Raw genomic sequence first — 16,615 nt, 5'->3', positions numbered from 1 at the left:
TTCCAATAACTGTACAATGGAGAATAAAGTTAATTCATGTGAATTAAAGTTTTCTGGTTTACTTCTCATGACAGTGACAAACTAACTGATAATTATTTCATTAACTAAAAGACAATAATCACTTTCCAGCATTCTGTTACAGAAGCCACAGGAGTACATAAACAGTTATCTAACACTAATGTCAAATGCTAGAAATTAAAATGTTTCCAACAGTAAAAATGTAAGTTAACAATTTAGATTAGAAACACATTTTAGAAATAATATAAACATTTCTGAAACAAGATTTATAAATCTTAACAGTTTGGTTAATTTGGTTATCTTGACAGTTAAGGTTAAATCCAAATCCATACCACACATGTACAAAGAGAAAATGCAAACAATACAATTCTGTGCTATAATGGCTGTACAGGATAGGCAGCTGCATTTTATGTGCTTTATTTCTCCAAACTTGTATAAAGCCCCTGTTCTTCGTACTCTTCTCTGACTTCCTAGTAGTTCTTTCTTCTACACTTCCACAATCCCTTGTGAAAACTCCTTCAGTGCCAGTTCTTGTTCTCTACTGAAGATAAATCTGAAGACCTACTGTGCTCTTCGGTGTCTCTTACATATTTGCTAGTGAAAATTTGTCTTTCAGCAGATGCTGAATCTCTGTACAATTAATTCAAAATGTCCATAAATCTGCATTATTTTTAATGTAACTGCAGAAATATGTTTACTCCATCTACTACAATGAGGCAAGGACTACAAAGTAAACAGTTTTTGGAAAAAAAATAAATAAAAAAGTGGAGGAAGTGACAGCTATTATAGAAGTACAATCTTTTATTATAGATTTAGAGCTGAAATGTTAATTGTCCTCTCCAACTGTAGAAGGAACTTTGAATTAGTTCCTGAGAAACTCTGAAAGACAGTGGCAATGCATTTCAAAATACACTAAATGTTTATAAAATTGTAACTGAATAATATGAGCAGTTCAGGATTCTTTATTTTATAGAGATCATTAAAAATAAAAGAAAATATGGTAAAAGAAAATACGACCACTTCTGTGAGAATTTTTGTTATTTTTTAACAGCATGTTTCTCAAAAACTCAGAGCAAATATTGCGAGTGAGGAAAATGTGTATCATTCTGCAGAGAAAAAAAAGGTGAATTCTATTTATGTTTTTCATCTCAGCTATAACAATAGATTTTCAATCAGTAATTTCTACAGTTACTTTGCACAGATAATTGATGTCCAATAACAACTTGAATTTAGATCAGTACCTAATCCAGGTATTCAAGCTGCCCTTTAAACACACAGTGCTTTTTCATTTTGCCCATTTGCCCCCTGTTTACATGTTTAGTATGGGTTTATACAACGACATGAAACCAGAGAGAAGCTCCATCTACACTTGAAAAGATTACTGCATGATTTGTGAAGAGTATACCTTCTTTTTGAACCCAACCACTGTATAAAATTCTTCACCAAGGCTTGAAGGTGTTAAAGAACAGATGGTCTGTCAGCAACAAAAAAAAACCTTCCACAGTATTCCGTTTCCTTTTATGCAGAACCAGCTGAATAACTTACAGAAAAAAACCTCTAAAAAATCTTCAGGCTTATGCAGACATCTACTGTGTTACAACCTAAAGAGTTAAAGTTTGGCACGTTTATATAAGCAACTACAAGAAGGATTATAATAAAGTGTTAGGCAATTTTTATTCTAGAAATCCCTCCTAACTCTGCCAATAAGATATTAATGCACACTCCATCATCAAATGATCATATTTTGCCTAGAGTTAATAGTTACACAGAATTTACATCAGTGTAACTAAAAGCAGAAATCAATCCTCTAAATACGATTAAGTACTCTGGGATCCTGCTAGGTCTTTAGAAGAGGGAATGTCATTTATTATGTATTTGGACAGTGCCCAGCAAAATAGGGCCTAATTTGGATGTGGCCTTTAGGCGTGACTGCAATATAAATGTTACTATTAAAATAATAATAAAGTCATATTGTAACCTATTATTTTCTCCTTACCGTGTGGTGAAGAAAACTACATATTTGGAAAGAACTGTGTTTTCTGTTTATTTGCTAACAGGAACTATTAATTTACAAGAACCTTTGAAATTCATAGCTGCAATTCTCTGCTGTTTAAGGGCATGAACAGTTTAGCTCTGTAAAATATTACTGACTCCCACACATCTCTAAAATCTAAAAAGAGAAGATACTAATGACCGGAGATGTTTAATAGAGAGCAAATTGATTGAAGCCTTCGGCAAATGGACACAGTAACTGTCTGAAAGCATCTTGACTTCTCCACTGCAGTTTAAATGGTTTGAAAAATATAAATTGAGGTAAATTGCTCCTTGTAGCTGACAAGGAGTGCTGATTCCAAAATAAACCTAGACTGTTGATTTAAGAATAAGGCTCCTTGCATTTTCTATTACTCTAATAAAAGGTAACATTTTTTGTAAAATGTGAAGGTCTCTCTATTTTCATTGGCTAACTATATTATTTAAAATGACCCCTTCAATGAATATATTTAACATGGTTTACCAATATTTCCAAACTAGGCATGGAAAAGTCACCACAATGGTGCTAGGTCATGGGCCCTGAAGGGAACCGTCAGCAAGGATTAATAAACTGTGACAGCTGCCCAAAAGCTTTCATTCTATTTAAACATCTGATTTCAAGTCAAAATGCAGTGTAATCTCTGTTGAAACTAGCCTAGCTAGCATGGCAAGAATCAGAACAGAGAACAGACGATAACAGTTGTTGTTAGGAAAAAGATCCAATCTGGAGCAGTGAATCTTAACGATAGATGCAGCAACACTCAAAGAGACACTAGAAACTGTTTGATATAATAAGCTGTCACCATTTTATAAAAACTTGCATAAAATGTAATATATTATCTTGGGAACTGGCATATGGAAGTAACTTTTTTTTCCAGTACAAAACCTGTAAATTAAAGATCATGTTATTTTTCATTCTTTTAAGATCTGTACAGATTTTCCCTTGCAACTGAGAAAATTCCATTACTATTCTTAATTTAAAATTTATTTTCAGAATTTTGTCTGAAACTAATAAAATATATTCAGTGTTTGAAAATCAAAATTCACATGTTCAAACAAAAACAGTAGTACTAAACTGCTGCAACACTGACTTTTGGTCTTTTGGTAATTTTCTGATAGGTACAAGAAGCCACGCAGTTATGCAATATTAAATAATTAAAAGTCTGAGTAGATTGGTCACTGGGAAATACGGTCTTTTAGAAACCATTTTTAGTAAGACAACCTTTCTTCTACATGCTTGTATGATTCAATAGAGTCTAAAGGAATAAAGATTCTTCTATCTCCAACAAGAACAACAGAATTAAGGCTCTAGACCTGTTACATATTTTCAGAACCCATGAAAGGCCTAGTATTGTAATGACTCATTTTGGTAAAGTTCTGTAAAATTTCATGTAGTGAAAATATCAGAGTATTTACAGAAATAACTCAGAAAATAAATTGAGATTGCATAGTTATTTGTTTGTTTAATTCAGGAAATACAATTCTTCAGTTTTGTTTTTATATATTTTATATATAGAATTGTTAAATTCTGCAGTGCAGTCACATTAGGATGCTAATGTATTTGGATCTCTCCTTTTTTAAACTCTTAGTCAAAAATAGGGATTTTAACTTTCTACTTCTTCATTCTTGTAACCTTCAAATAATAAATTACCTCTTCGAACAGTAGGTTACTTGTACTTACCCCTTTTTCAATGTTTCCTGTTTGGCAAAGGGTACCTTCAGCTGCTGGAATACTGTTGGTAACACAGCGATTACTTTTGCTGAGACACCAGAGCTCTCTACACACTTCCTAGGAAAGACGGCAGAAGCAAGTTGATCAGAGCAACAGCCTAAAATTGCCTCAAGTCTTCATACAAACATGTACACGATAATTTGTTTTGAATGTACTAAAACAATTTGCCTGGAGAAATACATCTAGGAGGTTGTAAAATATTCTGTAGCAATTTAATAGACACCATATTCTAAATTCAGGTACTGTGCCATAAAAATTATGGAAGCATCAAGCTGTAGACTACAGAATTGTGAGTTTCCTCAACCACTATGCATGTGTTTTGTCACAGCTGTTTCGTCTGAGCAGCATATTTATTTTATATTTACATTTTAGTGCTGTTGTAAAAGTCTACCGTAAAAAACGTGCTGTAATATCTCCATTACTAACATCATCTGGCTTAAAATACGATGCTAGAAGGAAAGATACTGTTAACGATTAAACATGAGCCAGTAAGATTGGCTTCCTTCAGCTTAAAACGAAAGGTCTCTGAGCTTGTATTACTTGCAATCCTTTTCTGGAGCACATGGTAAAATAGCACATATTTACAATATTAAAATTAATCCTTTAAGTATTTTAGATTTGTGGCTGATATTTCATAAATAATTTAGCCTACCTAATTTCCTCCATTGTCAGCTTTGAACAGTTTTACCAATAATCTTTTCTCCTACAGTAATTTCTCATTTGGTTATGTGCATTTAATCATTTAAATTAAGTAAACTTCTATTGACATTACAAATTCGTTAAATATGTGGTGTTGAAATTCATAATGTGGGGCACAATCCAATGTTGTTCAATGATTTTGGAAATCTCCATGGTCATTTCAATTGCTTCATTTGAGCTATGTACATAGAACAGAACTAGAAATTACTCACTTTTGTAGTAACTGACAATTTCTGCATGATCATTTTTAGTTGTACTCCTTTCAGATTTCAGTAAGAATTAACAACTGATACCTCCTATTTCCAAGTATTTTGAAAATTTGAAAAATATTCAGAACTTCAAAATGACCTTGTGATAGTCACTGCTAGTATATTTTATTAAACATCTGCTTAAAATGATCCCCAAAATATTTCCTGTATAAATTATCAGGCTGAATCTTGTTACAAAGAGCAAAAAGGAAAAGTCTGTAAGAGTAAATTAAGCTTACTAGCCTACCATCTACTTCACCCTCAGATTTACTGTTTATCTGAGGAAATGAATGAGTAACCGGCACCTAGGCTTCTCTGTGAACCTCAGTCCAAACAACTGTTAAGATTTACCCTAAAATTCATGTTTCTTCCATTGTACTGCACACAGAAACAGTTCTAAACATTATTACCTGGTAACCACAACAACAGTTCAAACATACAAGCATCTCCTGAATAATGCAAAATTATTTTCTACATTTAAAGTCAGGTGATGTCACTCTTGTAGGACAGAAATATACTGTGCATTTAGTTTCATGATGGTAAAAGCAAGTAATCTTCTAAAAAATCCATTAAAAATACATCATCATAGAATGGACTTAAGTTATGAGAAATCAGTAATGATGGAGAATTTCCACTGAACGTTTGACAATTTGGCCAAAGATAATTAGTTACATTAAATTATGCATCAACCTCCATTTGGTGAGTGGTTCTATGAAAACATATGAGAACAGAGATTCTAGAGCCTCTTGTTAGAAAAACTGTCCCAGCTAACATCATACCTGATGCCAATGAAGAACTACCTTGCTTTCCAAAGTTGAACTTATTTTTCACTGAAGAAATTAAAACATGATAAGTATTTACTTAAATCTCTGATTGAAATACTTTTACAGTTCTAACTTCTTCAGACTGAGACATACAAATACATGGTCTAAAAGATCAAACAGGAAAATCACGGAAAAAATCACGAAATCTTTTTGAATAATTATTTGATTATTAATTTTATAACCATTAAATTGTTTTAAAATCCAACACAAAATCAAAACCCAGTGTAAATCAACCAAGAATCTAAACTACAATCCAGTATATATTTCGAAGTAAGAATTTAAAAGAAGTTCCTTTCAAACATATTATAAGGTGCTCTCCTGATAATGTCTAATTTACTTTTTTTTTTTTGTAATTTAATTGCTCATTTGTTCTGTGTATGACTTTCATTGTCAGACTGTAAGTGAAAGTGCCAGACTGCAATGGCTGCAGCTGTGATTCATTTTCCTGTATTCATTTTGAAACAAATTAAGTTCAATGTTTTAAATTAACAGCTGTGTTGACTTTAAGAAGTTTGGATCAATGTTCAGAATATCAAAAATTCAAGTGCATTAGGACACTGAGATTTCAACCAGTCCAACGCAGACGGAAGAAAAAAACCTGTATCTGGGTAACTATCCATATTTTGAAAACTTCTACATTTCAAGGTGATTTGAATCCAGAATTATGGTTTGTGCTTCGTATTTTACTTGCAGAATTTTAGTTTCGTTATACCTACAAAAACACACCATCTACACATTAGCACAGAAAAGGAAGTAATAATTAAAACATGTATATCATCACCAAGCTAACATTTCCAAAAAGGAGAATATTTAACAAATATTCTCTGGCATTTTAATTCTGAGTAAATAATCAGTTGAACTGTGTCAACTAATAGCTACAGCATTCAGAATTATTTTAATAATTTAAAAATTTACAAAATTATTTTGAACAAGTTTGCTCCCCTCCCTACTTCAAAGAACAAGAAGAAATATTTTCCTTTTTCCAAAATTGTTTTGGGAGACAGCATGAGAAACACTGTATCACAACTAGATATTATTGATGACATGGTCTGTTAGTCCTTACTCTACCCTTAATTTCAGCAAGTTTTCTCACAAATCTCCAAAGAAACTGAAAGAAATTCGAATTGACTACAGTCTGTATTTGCACTACTAATATTTAAACAAAAACCCCACTGCTTAAATCAGAATGGATTTCTGTTCAGAGTCAGACATTCAATATCTTAAGATCCTGAGAATATTTCCTTAAGGAAAACTATGTTAAATACAGAGGACTTGTAAACTTAATATATATTATAACATAATATTATCAATTTGTAGATTTAAAGTATACTAAAGCAAGAAAGTACAGAATATATTTGTGTGATTTCTCTTAAAAGAAACCACACATTTATTTAAAAGACTATTTAATTTCGCCATGTGTATTGCATTTAAGAGAAAGAGTAGAATTTGAAGTACATTTCCTAGCACCTTGTACGTGAAATGAAAAATAACATGAATAGTGACTTAGAAACAAGAGATCTGAAAAGAAATGGCAAAATTAATCTGTGCTCTTATTCCATTAAATGGGAGTAGGATTATACCATGTTCATTATTGTTATGGCTACATCACATATACTTTCAGCTAATTTTGAAAAGAAAGAAAACCTTAGGCAACATTTTCTGTTCTTCCTATCAACACTCCACCTCATATTGCATCAGACTGATAATTACAGATTTTAACTATTTCCTTATTACTACTATCATATACATAATATCTCTAAGCAGCTGTTTTTAATCAATCAGTCTGAAAAAACAATGAGAAACTACCCTGGAAAGGTCAGGCCAATAATCATTAGTAGAACGAATACTGCTTTTCCTCACACAAGCACAAGTACACACTCACCCAATATATATCAATATAAGGTGATGGCCTTTTAAGGTAGCCTTTTCTTTGTTAGTGGAAATAGGATGAGGTTAAAGATGTATTTTTTTTTAACATTAAACTGTGTGAATAATTTACTGAAACTAACAAAAAGAAGCATAATCTGAAATTTCTTAAATGTTCTTCAATGAGTCAGACTCCATTTGTGTATTTAGTAGCTATTAATTTGTAAAGGAAACAAGGGGAAGTGTTCTAAACATCCAAGAAACATAAACTGAAGCTGAGGCCTCTCACAAGATCAAGACAAGATAGATGACAACCTGTAACGGTGTATCTTAGGGCTCCATGACTTCAGTTTGGAATTCGGATGCTTGTATTTGCAGTAAATTAAACAAAGCTGAACCAATCTAGAGAAAAAAAACAGCACATCAAATTATCTTCCTTTTGCCTAAGTGTTATCAATGATGGAGCCTCTTTCTCGTGTCATGCAGAGTTACATATAAGCATTGCAAATTATGTAACATGGAAGCATCCTATATCGTAATCATCATAAATGGTAACAATACAGCACAACCAAAACTCAGTAATGTGAGCAAAGGTCAACTTGCTGCGCTGTTCTGTTCTTTATGTTCAACACTAAGCCTCCAACAGAAGTTAGGAGATTGGCCCCTAAGATAAAAAAGCTAAGATAGAATACACATTTACAATGCATACTAAACTATGATTATTTTGGGGTTTCATAGTAAAAATGCATATTTAACTGCAGAAATCTAGGGACTCATTTTTTTTTCAAGTTAACAAGTTAAAAAATGTTAATAAGAATTTTATGTTTACTCACTGTATTTCATTTATAATATGCTGCACCTCTTGAAGAGCATTTGCTAAAACACAGCATGAAAATGATTTGCTTAAATTATAACTTACAATTCAAATATGTGAAGTATCAGCCCAGAGTACTTCCAGCCTCTAATTCTATCAGAATTTCACTGCTGAAATTCTGATAACAACACACTCAAAACTATAAGGCTGATTATATTATGGATGAACTCTAGAAAGTTCAAAGACAAATTTAGTTCAGATAAGCACCCAAAAGTTACCATTCTAGTACCATTTAGTTACCAAATGCTTGTTAAGTGGTGCAGCATGTTATGAGTAACAACATGCTGAAAGAATGTGAAACAAAATCTGTAGCTTAAATTGTACATTTGTATTATGTTACCAGCATACTTTCCTAAACATTGGGTGCTTATGTGAACCTTATGAAAACCATAGAAGCCCATAAAGGTCAATCACCTCCAAGTAGCATCTTCCCTTTGAAACCTTGCACACATTCCCATCATTACCCAAACCACATTACAGTACCCAGAGTCTCACTATCGCTTCTCATAACCTCTAAGCCACTACTCCTGCTTTGATCATTGGCTATCCTTTGCCCTTTTTAAATAGCTTTAATAAGATCCACATATCTTTCTGCTGTGGCCTTTCTGAGAGAAAAAAAATGAAAGAGACAAAGAAGGAGAGGGAGAAAGAGTGAGAATGTGAAGGTAAGACAGTCACAGGAAAGAAGAAAAGGATAGTATAATGGTGGCAGTACTGTGGGTTGTTGTTTTTTTTTTTTAAGATTAAACAGTAACATAAAACCACCTTAGGATTCAGGAACAGGAAAGCTTTTGGAATTCTACAGATCTTAATCTTAAGGAAAAGACTCATTTTAAGAATAAAGCTGAAAGTGTTCTAAACATTCCTATTTACAGTACAATCCTGGTAGTCATTACAAAAGAAAAGTTCAAAAATTTCATCTTTCTAAATGCAGAAGACTTCTGATATTTATTATAGGTTCTGCAGTTTGCTAGCAAAACCTTATAAATAGAGAATAATGGAAAGCTTGATAAGAAAGAATATCAATATGAGATTGTCAATTCCTCTAAGCCTGCACATATTAAAACTGCAATTTGTGAGCAATGCAATGTAAGTCAGCATGATTGAACTACTTCTGCATTGCTATCAAGTACCAAGTAAAAAGCAACTTAGCGATGGTGTGAAGTATAATGCCAGGAGGGAAAAAGAAGTCATTTATTAGTGAGACAGTATTACTCATGGATTCAACTAAATGCACAATATTTGTCATAGTATGAAGAAAGAAAAGGGAAATGGTAGTCTAGCATGAAAAACTCTGTCTTTCCTTTCTGGAAAAATAAAAAAAATTGCTTCCAGAATGCATTCACCTACTATAAAAGCCCTAGGACACACTAAATAGATACTTTTAATTTATTTATGTGGATAACATCATATCGCTATTTAACAAAATTCATTAACATTAAAATTTGCATCACATAATCACAAGGGTGAAATATAATTCATGTTGGTTTGTCCTAGAAATACTGCAGAACTGTGCATGGCAATTTGTTTATCTTCCTGAATTTGAAAGGTAGCTGACCAGAAAAATGCTGTTTTGTTCTGCTCATTCAAACTCAGTTAAATTATTCTGTCTCTGAAAAGGCATACTGGATATTAGGAAGCAGGGAAAGTATAATAACTCTGTGTTCTGTACTTCTACAGAAGATGCTTCCCAAGCAACTGTCTACTAAATGTCATTAGCTTCATGGATATTCCCCAGAATTCATTAAAAGCTTCCTAGAGACAATGAAAGCAAGGGAATCAACAGAAGAGAGAAAACAATGCCTTATTTTGAGAAAGTCTCAAAAAAGTCAAGGCCTCACCTTGAGTATTGTGTTCAGTTTTGGGCCCCTCACTACAAGAAAGACATTGAAGCCGTGGAGCATGGCCAGAGAAGGGCAATGAAACTGGTGAGGGGTCTGGAGCACAAGTCTTATGAGGAGCGGCTGAGGGAGCTGGGATTGTTTAGTCTGGAGAAGAAGAGGCTCAGGGAGACCTCACTGCACTCTACAACTTCCTGAAGGGAGGTTGTGATGAGAAGGGGATTGGCCTCTTCTCTGTAGCAACAAACAGGACCTGAGGAAATGGCTGCAAGTTGTATCAGAGGAGTTTTAGATTGGACATAAGGAAAAACTTTTTCTCTCAGCAAGTAGTCAGGCATTGGAATGGCCTGCCTAGGGAGGTGGTGGAGTTGCCGTCCCTGGCAGTGTTCAAGAGGCGTCTGGATGAGGAGCTGCAAGATATGGTTTAGTAGCTTGTGGTAGCAGTGGTAATGGGTGGACAGTTGGACAAGATGATCTAGTAGGTCCTTTCCAACCTTGTGATTCTATGATTCTAAGATTATATAAGATTATCACAAAGAAGAGATCTATCTGTCATAAGCAAGAAAATAATACCTGATGCATTAAACTCTAGTATGAAATAGAAAGTTCTGATGATTTGAGCAAAGCCATGTACTGAAAGTAGCATCTGTCTCATTATTCCCCTGTTCCACTTATTTAATGACACCAGTGAAGGTGGAAAAGCACTGGAAAAAATTTACCAGAGAATTGTTAGGCATTATCTCTGAAATTCATGCTAGCACCCAAGAGCTTCTCAGATCATAAAATACACCACAGCAAAATCAATCACATGCATAAAATATTAACTGCTATTAAAATATATGAGGTTTTAGCTCCTGTCCTAAAAATGTGGGGACCAGCTCCAAAGCAAAACATTACTATGAACCACAAAATCTGCAAGTTACAGTCAGGCATATTATTTAAACTCATAAAACAGAGACATTTAAAGTCAAGACTGGAATTCCTTCCTGATTTGGCCCAGAGGCAGCCAAGAACCAACTATGCAGATGCACAAACGTGAAGAAGGTAAGGAGTCAACAAAAGAAGTTCTCTTTACATTCATTTGGATAAAATGATCGAATATGTTTCTGAACTACAAGAGCACATGGCATATAGAGTACAGGACAACTGAGCCACACTGACAGTCAGGAGAGGAAAATTCACACTGCATCATTCTGAACAAACTTGCATTCTTCTTAATACCCTCAAAATCTCTCACAACACCGCAACTAATAAGTGACCTGAAAGCATGCATCACCTTTAGGAAAAAGGTACATGCCAGTAGTATATGGTGATGTTTCCACCAATATAATGTAGCTCACTGAAAATCAAAAATTTGAGACACCCCTGTATCTGAAAGTTTATCTTAAGAATCAAGTATGTAGGTTACTCCAAAAGTAATGCCTCCTAATTATTTCCATCAAAACCACAACAGATACAAAGACACAACAATGCTCTTTGATAGAGAAAATTCTCAGCTACAAAACTCATTTTTTCAGCACAGTTGACACCATTAGCTATGCATTTTCACAAACAATGAAAAAGAGTCTATATGCTGTACTTGTAAAAATCTGCACCAGTGGAGGTGACCTACTGTTTCACAGAGGCTTGATGGCATTGTTGCCAGGAAAATGTTGACCATGCAGTCTATCTTTAAATGGCCAGAAAAGATCAAAGTCAGAAGGTGCCAAATCCAGACCAGACTATAAGGTGTGTGTAGTGGGACAGTCCAGCCAAGATTGTCACATGGCTCCATGGTATAGGGCCTACAGTTACTGCATTGCAAGACAAAGGCTGTCATATTATCTGACCTTACGCTGAAGTTCAATACTTTAACTCAGTCTGCATCATGATGTAACAGTCAGAGTTGATGGCTCATTCAGGTTCTAGGAAATGAAGAATAATCAACTCTTTTCTATCCCAAAACACAGTGCGCATCACTTTAACCCGAGTGCTGCATACTGAACCTTTTCTTCAACTGGGGAATTCACATCACCACCACACAAACTGCCATTTTGACACCAGCTTGGGGTAGTGACAACATGTCTCATCACCAGTAATGATGTTATCAAGGAAAATGAAACCTTCAGCCTTGTATCGGTTCAATAGATCCTAACAAATTTGCATACAGCATTGTTTCTGTTCCTGGCACAAACTCTGTGATACTTCAGCACTGCCACAATCATTTCCAACACATTTAAGCTGATATTTAGCTCTGTCTGTAGTTTGCTGGTTGTAATCTGCTGGTTTGCATGGATGAGCTGATCAAGATGCTCTTTGTTTCATGGTATGACAGCTGTGCCTCACCATCCAGAATTTGTTTGTCAGCAGGCAACAATGAATGTCAATGTATGCCATATTTTCCACGTGGAGGAATTCAATGACACACCTTCGCTCAGACACACTTCCACATCAGACATCACTCTGTCAGACTGCCCAACTGCTGCTGTCACATGACATCAAAATGTAACAGAATACTGTGAGGAAGTCAATCTCAACTCCATACCATCAACAGGACACCTCTGATGTTGTGAGGCAAAATAATAAAAGAGGCATTATATTTGTAGCAGCCTAAATATCTCTAAGCATCTTGTCACATCGCCTCTCAGTTCTTTATTCAAATGACCTATTTCATCAATTAAATTCTATAAAATTGTTCCAATATCACAGATTGTCTGAAAGCACACAGCAAACAACAGTGAAAACTTGACATTAGAAAATTACTGTCTATTTGGAAACAATCATAAATATACTAAAGCAGCTCTTTGAATTCTCGCCTGACAATGTGCTGAACAATGTAAGAAAATCTGATCAACAGCTGCAATGCTTTTGCTGGAAGAGTTTTGCCCAAAAGTGACTGAAACAAAGGGGTTTATTATGTCTAGTAATAACAATAATATGACAACTACTGAAGAGCTGCTTTCCAGAACTCCTTGTCAGTAAACACACATAGAAAAGAAGTCTTCAGTAACTGAGTTCTTATGACTTAACCAATCAAACACCTTTTGAAGTTCCTAAGTGTGGGAGAAAACTTCATGTACTTAAATGAAGAAAAAGCTACATTATTTGGCTGAATAAGAACATAAATTATGAACAAAAACAACAAACAGTTAAAATAAACATACAATGGACTGGATGTGGGAATACAGGAGAAAAAGTAATGAATACAGACAGTCATCAAAGCTAGTTGGCCAAAAGAGCTACCTAGAGGTTTTCTATAGGTTGATAGGACATTCGGACAGAATTTCAAAGACCATTAATATTTTCTAAGTTACCAAATGCCATCTTGACATTTCTATCAGAGCCCAAAGGAGAATTTTAATTCTTTTGCCTTTGACCTGAGAGTTTAACAGCTTCTCTTGTCATGTCTTGCTATCACAAATCAGTAAAAAACATAAGCAAGAGCAAACAGCAAGGAATTTTCTCTGCAATAAAAAAAAAAAACTCTTCTAGAAAACTTGCTACACCTCTTCGTTTTTTAGTAGGCACTTCAGTAAGAAAGGGTGCACCACTAGAAAAAAATCATTACAGGAATCAGATACACTGTTAGTTAAGGATTTTTATTTTAAGGATTTTTATTATGTTTCTCACTTACTGTTGCATGTTTGTTAGACTGAGATCCATGAACTGTTCATAGCATTAAGTGAATATTATTTCAAACAGAGTCGAAGTACTGACTGTTCACTTTTGATAGTGAAAGAGTGGAAGAAAAAATTTAAATTAGCTTTCCCTGGTATTGTTATCCAGTTCTACTACTCAGCTCTAAATACTCATTCTTAAGAAAAAGTCTTTCTAATGTGAATATTTTCCGTCTGTGTTCTATCCCATCAATGTTATTACTTGAAACCTGTTTGACCACAATCATCACAATGGCATTTTCAAAACATTACAGCTATGGTAGATAATGTTTCTGGATATTACCAGGCTTCATATTGTGATACAGAAATATAAACAGTTTAAATTCTATTGTTAAACATAGGATTTTGCTTTTTTCTGAGACTCTTGTAATGTTCTCAAACAGCATACAGTACACTACACCAGTTCAGAGGACTAGTGATGTTACATGAATACTTCTTTTAACTGTTTAAATTTAGTTTCAGTCTTTTTTTTCAAAGTATAGGAGAATTCCCCCAAAAACGTTATAACAAAATGAATGCAGACTTCATAGAGCCTATAATTACTTACATCTACAGCACTTTGTCTGCATTTTTGAATGCAATGTCTCTCTGAAGGCTATGCTATAAAGAGCAAAATAAATGCCTACAGATTTCCTTACTGAAAATAAAGAATGTGTGTGAGAATTTCTAAGAAAAAGGATTAAAAATTTTGGAAGTAGTGACAGGAAACAATACCCTTAGAGAACAGCGGTGGACAGTGAGAACTTACAGAGAAACAATAAAGGCCAAGAGAGGTTTGATGAGGATCAGGAACAGAAGACCCTGCAAGCCAGTCAGCCAACTACATACAGCTTTTAAAATCTTCTGCACAATGCTATCTGCCAAAGAGGCATCCCAAGAAAAATACTGTATTTATCACCCAAGGGTTATTTAATATCCCTTTAATGGACTTTCTTTGGAGCTAGCCTTTAGAGAAGTGAACAGAGTAAATTTCATTACTGCAAGTGTTTCATTGAATAATCAATAATTAAAATATTAGTAAAGCTCTGTATTTTTAAAGCATTAGGTGTGTTTGAAGATTTTTTTAGTTTACTGTCAGTGGACTATTTAATGGCAAGCATAACAGAGTGCATATCTTACTACCTATTTTGGGCTGCAAGATTTTCTTTAAACAATACTTTTAAATGTACTGCATAATATCATGAAATATTAAGTATGCAGATTTTACTACTACTGTAAATTTCTTTACCTTCAATACTGCACACTGGTACTTGCAGCCAAAGCATTGCTAGTACTTAGCTATTCAATATGCTATTCAATCCAGCTTCATGTTTCTCTGTTCCCATAAACAATTATTCTCTGAACAATGTGAGAAACAACAAACTCATTGTCAGCAAAAAACAAAACAGACCTGACAAATTAATGCAAATACAAATGTAACTTCGAAACATAGCTTTCAACTGAAAAGTTAAAGTCAACGAAACAGATTTCATATTTCAAGATTAACAGAGCATGAACGTGATCCCATTTAACTGAAATCAGTCAAAGTTATGTAGTATGCTTTACAAGGAGCAGCATCAAGTGTTCCAGGCTCCCTTCTATCCTAACATTCAAGAAAGCTTCTCTAGCTCACTGTTACCCACACATCTGGGTGTAAAATACACACACAAATGACTCAAGCAAAAGATGCAGCATAAAGATTAAAATGTACCCTTTGCTTATATATGATAGTACCAGATAGAATGCTGTCGTGAATTTGTAACCCACTAGTGCATCTAACTAAAAATTTATGCTATAAGAGAATATATACAAATGACTAAGCAAAACACTCAGCATAAGGATTAAGACTTCTTACCCCATATTTACATTGGCGGGATGTTGCTCCATACTGGAAGCGACACTGTTCATCAGCATCATACACCTGACCTGGGGCCACAGCTGGATAAAGAAAGTCACGCTTGGGAGGCTCATTATCAAGGCAAGTACCACGGCCCGAACTGTTCAACATAAAGGACCAAAGGAATTAGGAATTCTACTGACTGTAAATCACAGTAATGATATAATGTATCTAGTTCTTACTTTTAACAGCTCTGGGTGTGAAACAAGTATGATTTCAGTTAAAAAAAAAGAACAAACAGTACAATGGTACACCCACAGTGAAAAAAAAAGTATTACGGGGAATTAAGAGATCAAAATATTTTTTCATCATAGTTATTAACAAAACTGCTTATTCAGGTCATATATTATCCTTTTAAGAAGTATGATAATTACTGAGCCACTCAAGACTGATTTTTGGTTCTGTTTAAAGGTTCCTGTTTGTCTTCATAGAAGAATAGCTACATTTAGTCACAGAATGAAAAATGAACAAATTAAGCAAATAAGTTTGTAACTCTTAATGATCCTCTGATCATTCAAACAGGCAAGTAATTTAAAACATAACGGATACAAGCAGCTTAGCTGATTCATATAAAACACATTTAAATTTCATGCATTACTACTCCTCTACATGAGAGAACAAAATAGTTACCATGGTAAAAATCTTAGAATTTACCTGTACTTGGGTGAGTAAAAAAATTTGTATGGATCCAAAGACCTTTTCCATTGCATTTAACTAAGATCATCTTCTTTCAAAACTTTCGTATTCTTTTATAGTCACAGGTTTTTTTTCAATGTATGCCCATATTCAACCAGAATATTTTAATGTAGTGGAATAAATAACAAAGAAAGCCAAAGGCAGACAGAGTTCTTTTGTTTAGAATACTTTATACTTTGCTAAATATAATTATTCAGTTTTATTTAGTCAGTGAGCATAAAAGAGGACAGATGCTTTTTTACTCTCACTCACAT

General features: G+C 34.1%; 1 protein-coding gene across 2 annotated transcripts in view; it reads right to left on the bottom strand.

Annotated features, from left to right (window-relative positions):
- ADAMTS6 (ADAM metallopeptidase with thrombospondin type 1 motif 6) overlaps positions 1 to 16,615 on the bottom strand; it is a 154,086-nt gene that overhangs the window by 54,129 nt on the left and 83,342 nt on the right. For both annotated transcript variants that reach the window (XM_065739775.1, XM_065739776.1), the window contains 2 exons: positions 15,624 to 15,765; positions 3,731 to 3,838 (listed from right to left, as the gene is read on the bottom strand). In XM_065739775.1, coding sequence (XP_065595847.1) covers positions 3,731 to 3,838; positions 15,624 to 15,765 — 250 coding nt within the window. The remainder of the gene's footprint in view (positions 1 to 3,730; positions 3,839 to 15,623; positions 15,766 to 16,615) is intronic.

The sequence above is a fragment of the Cyrtonyx montezumae genome, unplaced genomic scaffold (assembly GCF_038088225.1).
Source record: "Cyrtonyx montezumae isolate F1298 unplaced genomic scaffold, pur_monq_1.0 scaffold_25, whole genome shotgun sequence".
Lineage (NCBI taxonomy): Eukaryota > Metazoa > Chordata > Aves > Galliformes > Odontophoridae > Cyrtonyx > Cyrtonyx montezumae.
Note: the sequence above shows the minus strand (reverse complement) of the source record. Positions and strands in the feature narration are given on the sequence as shown.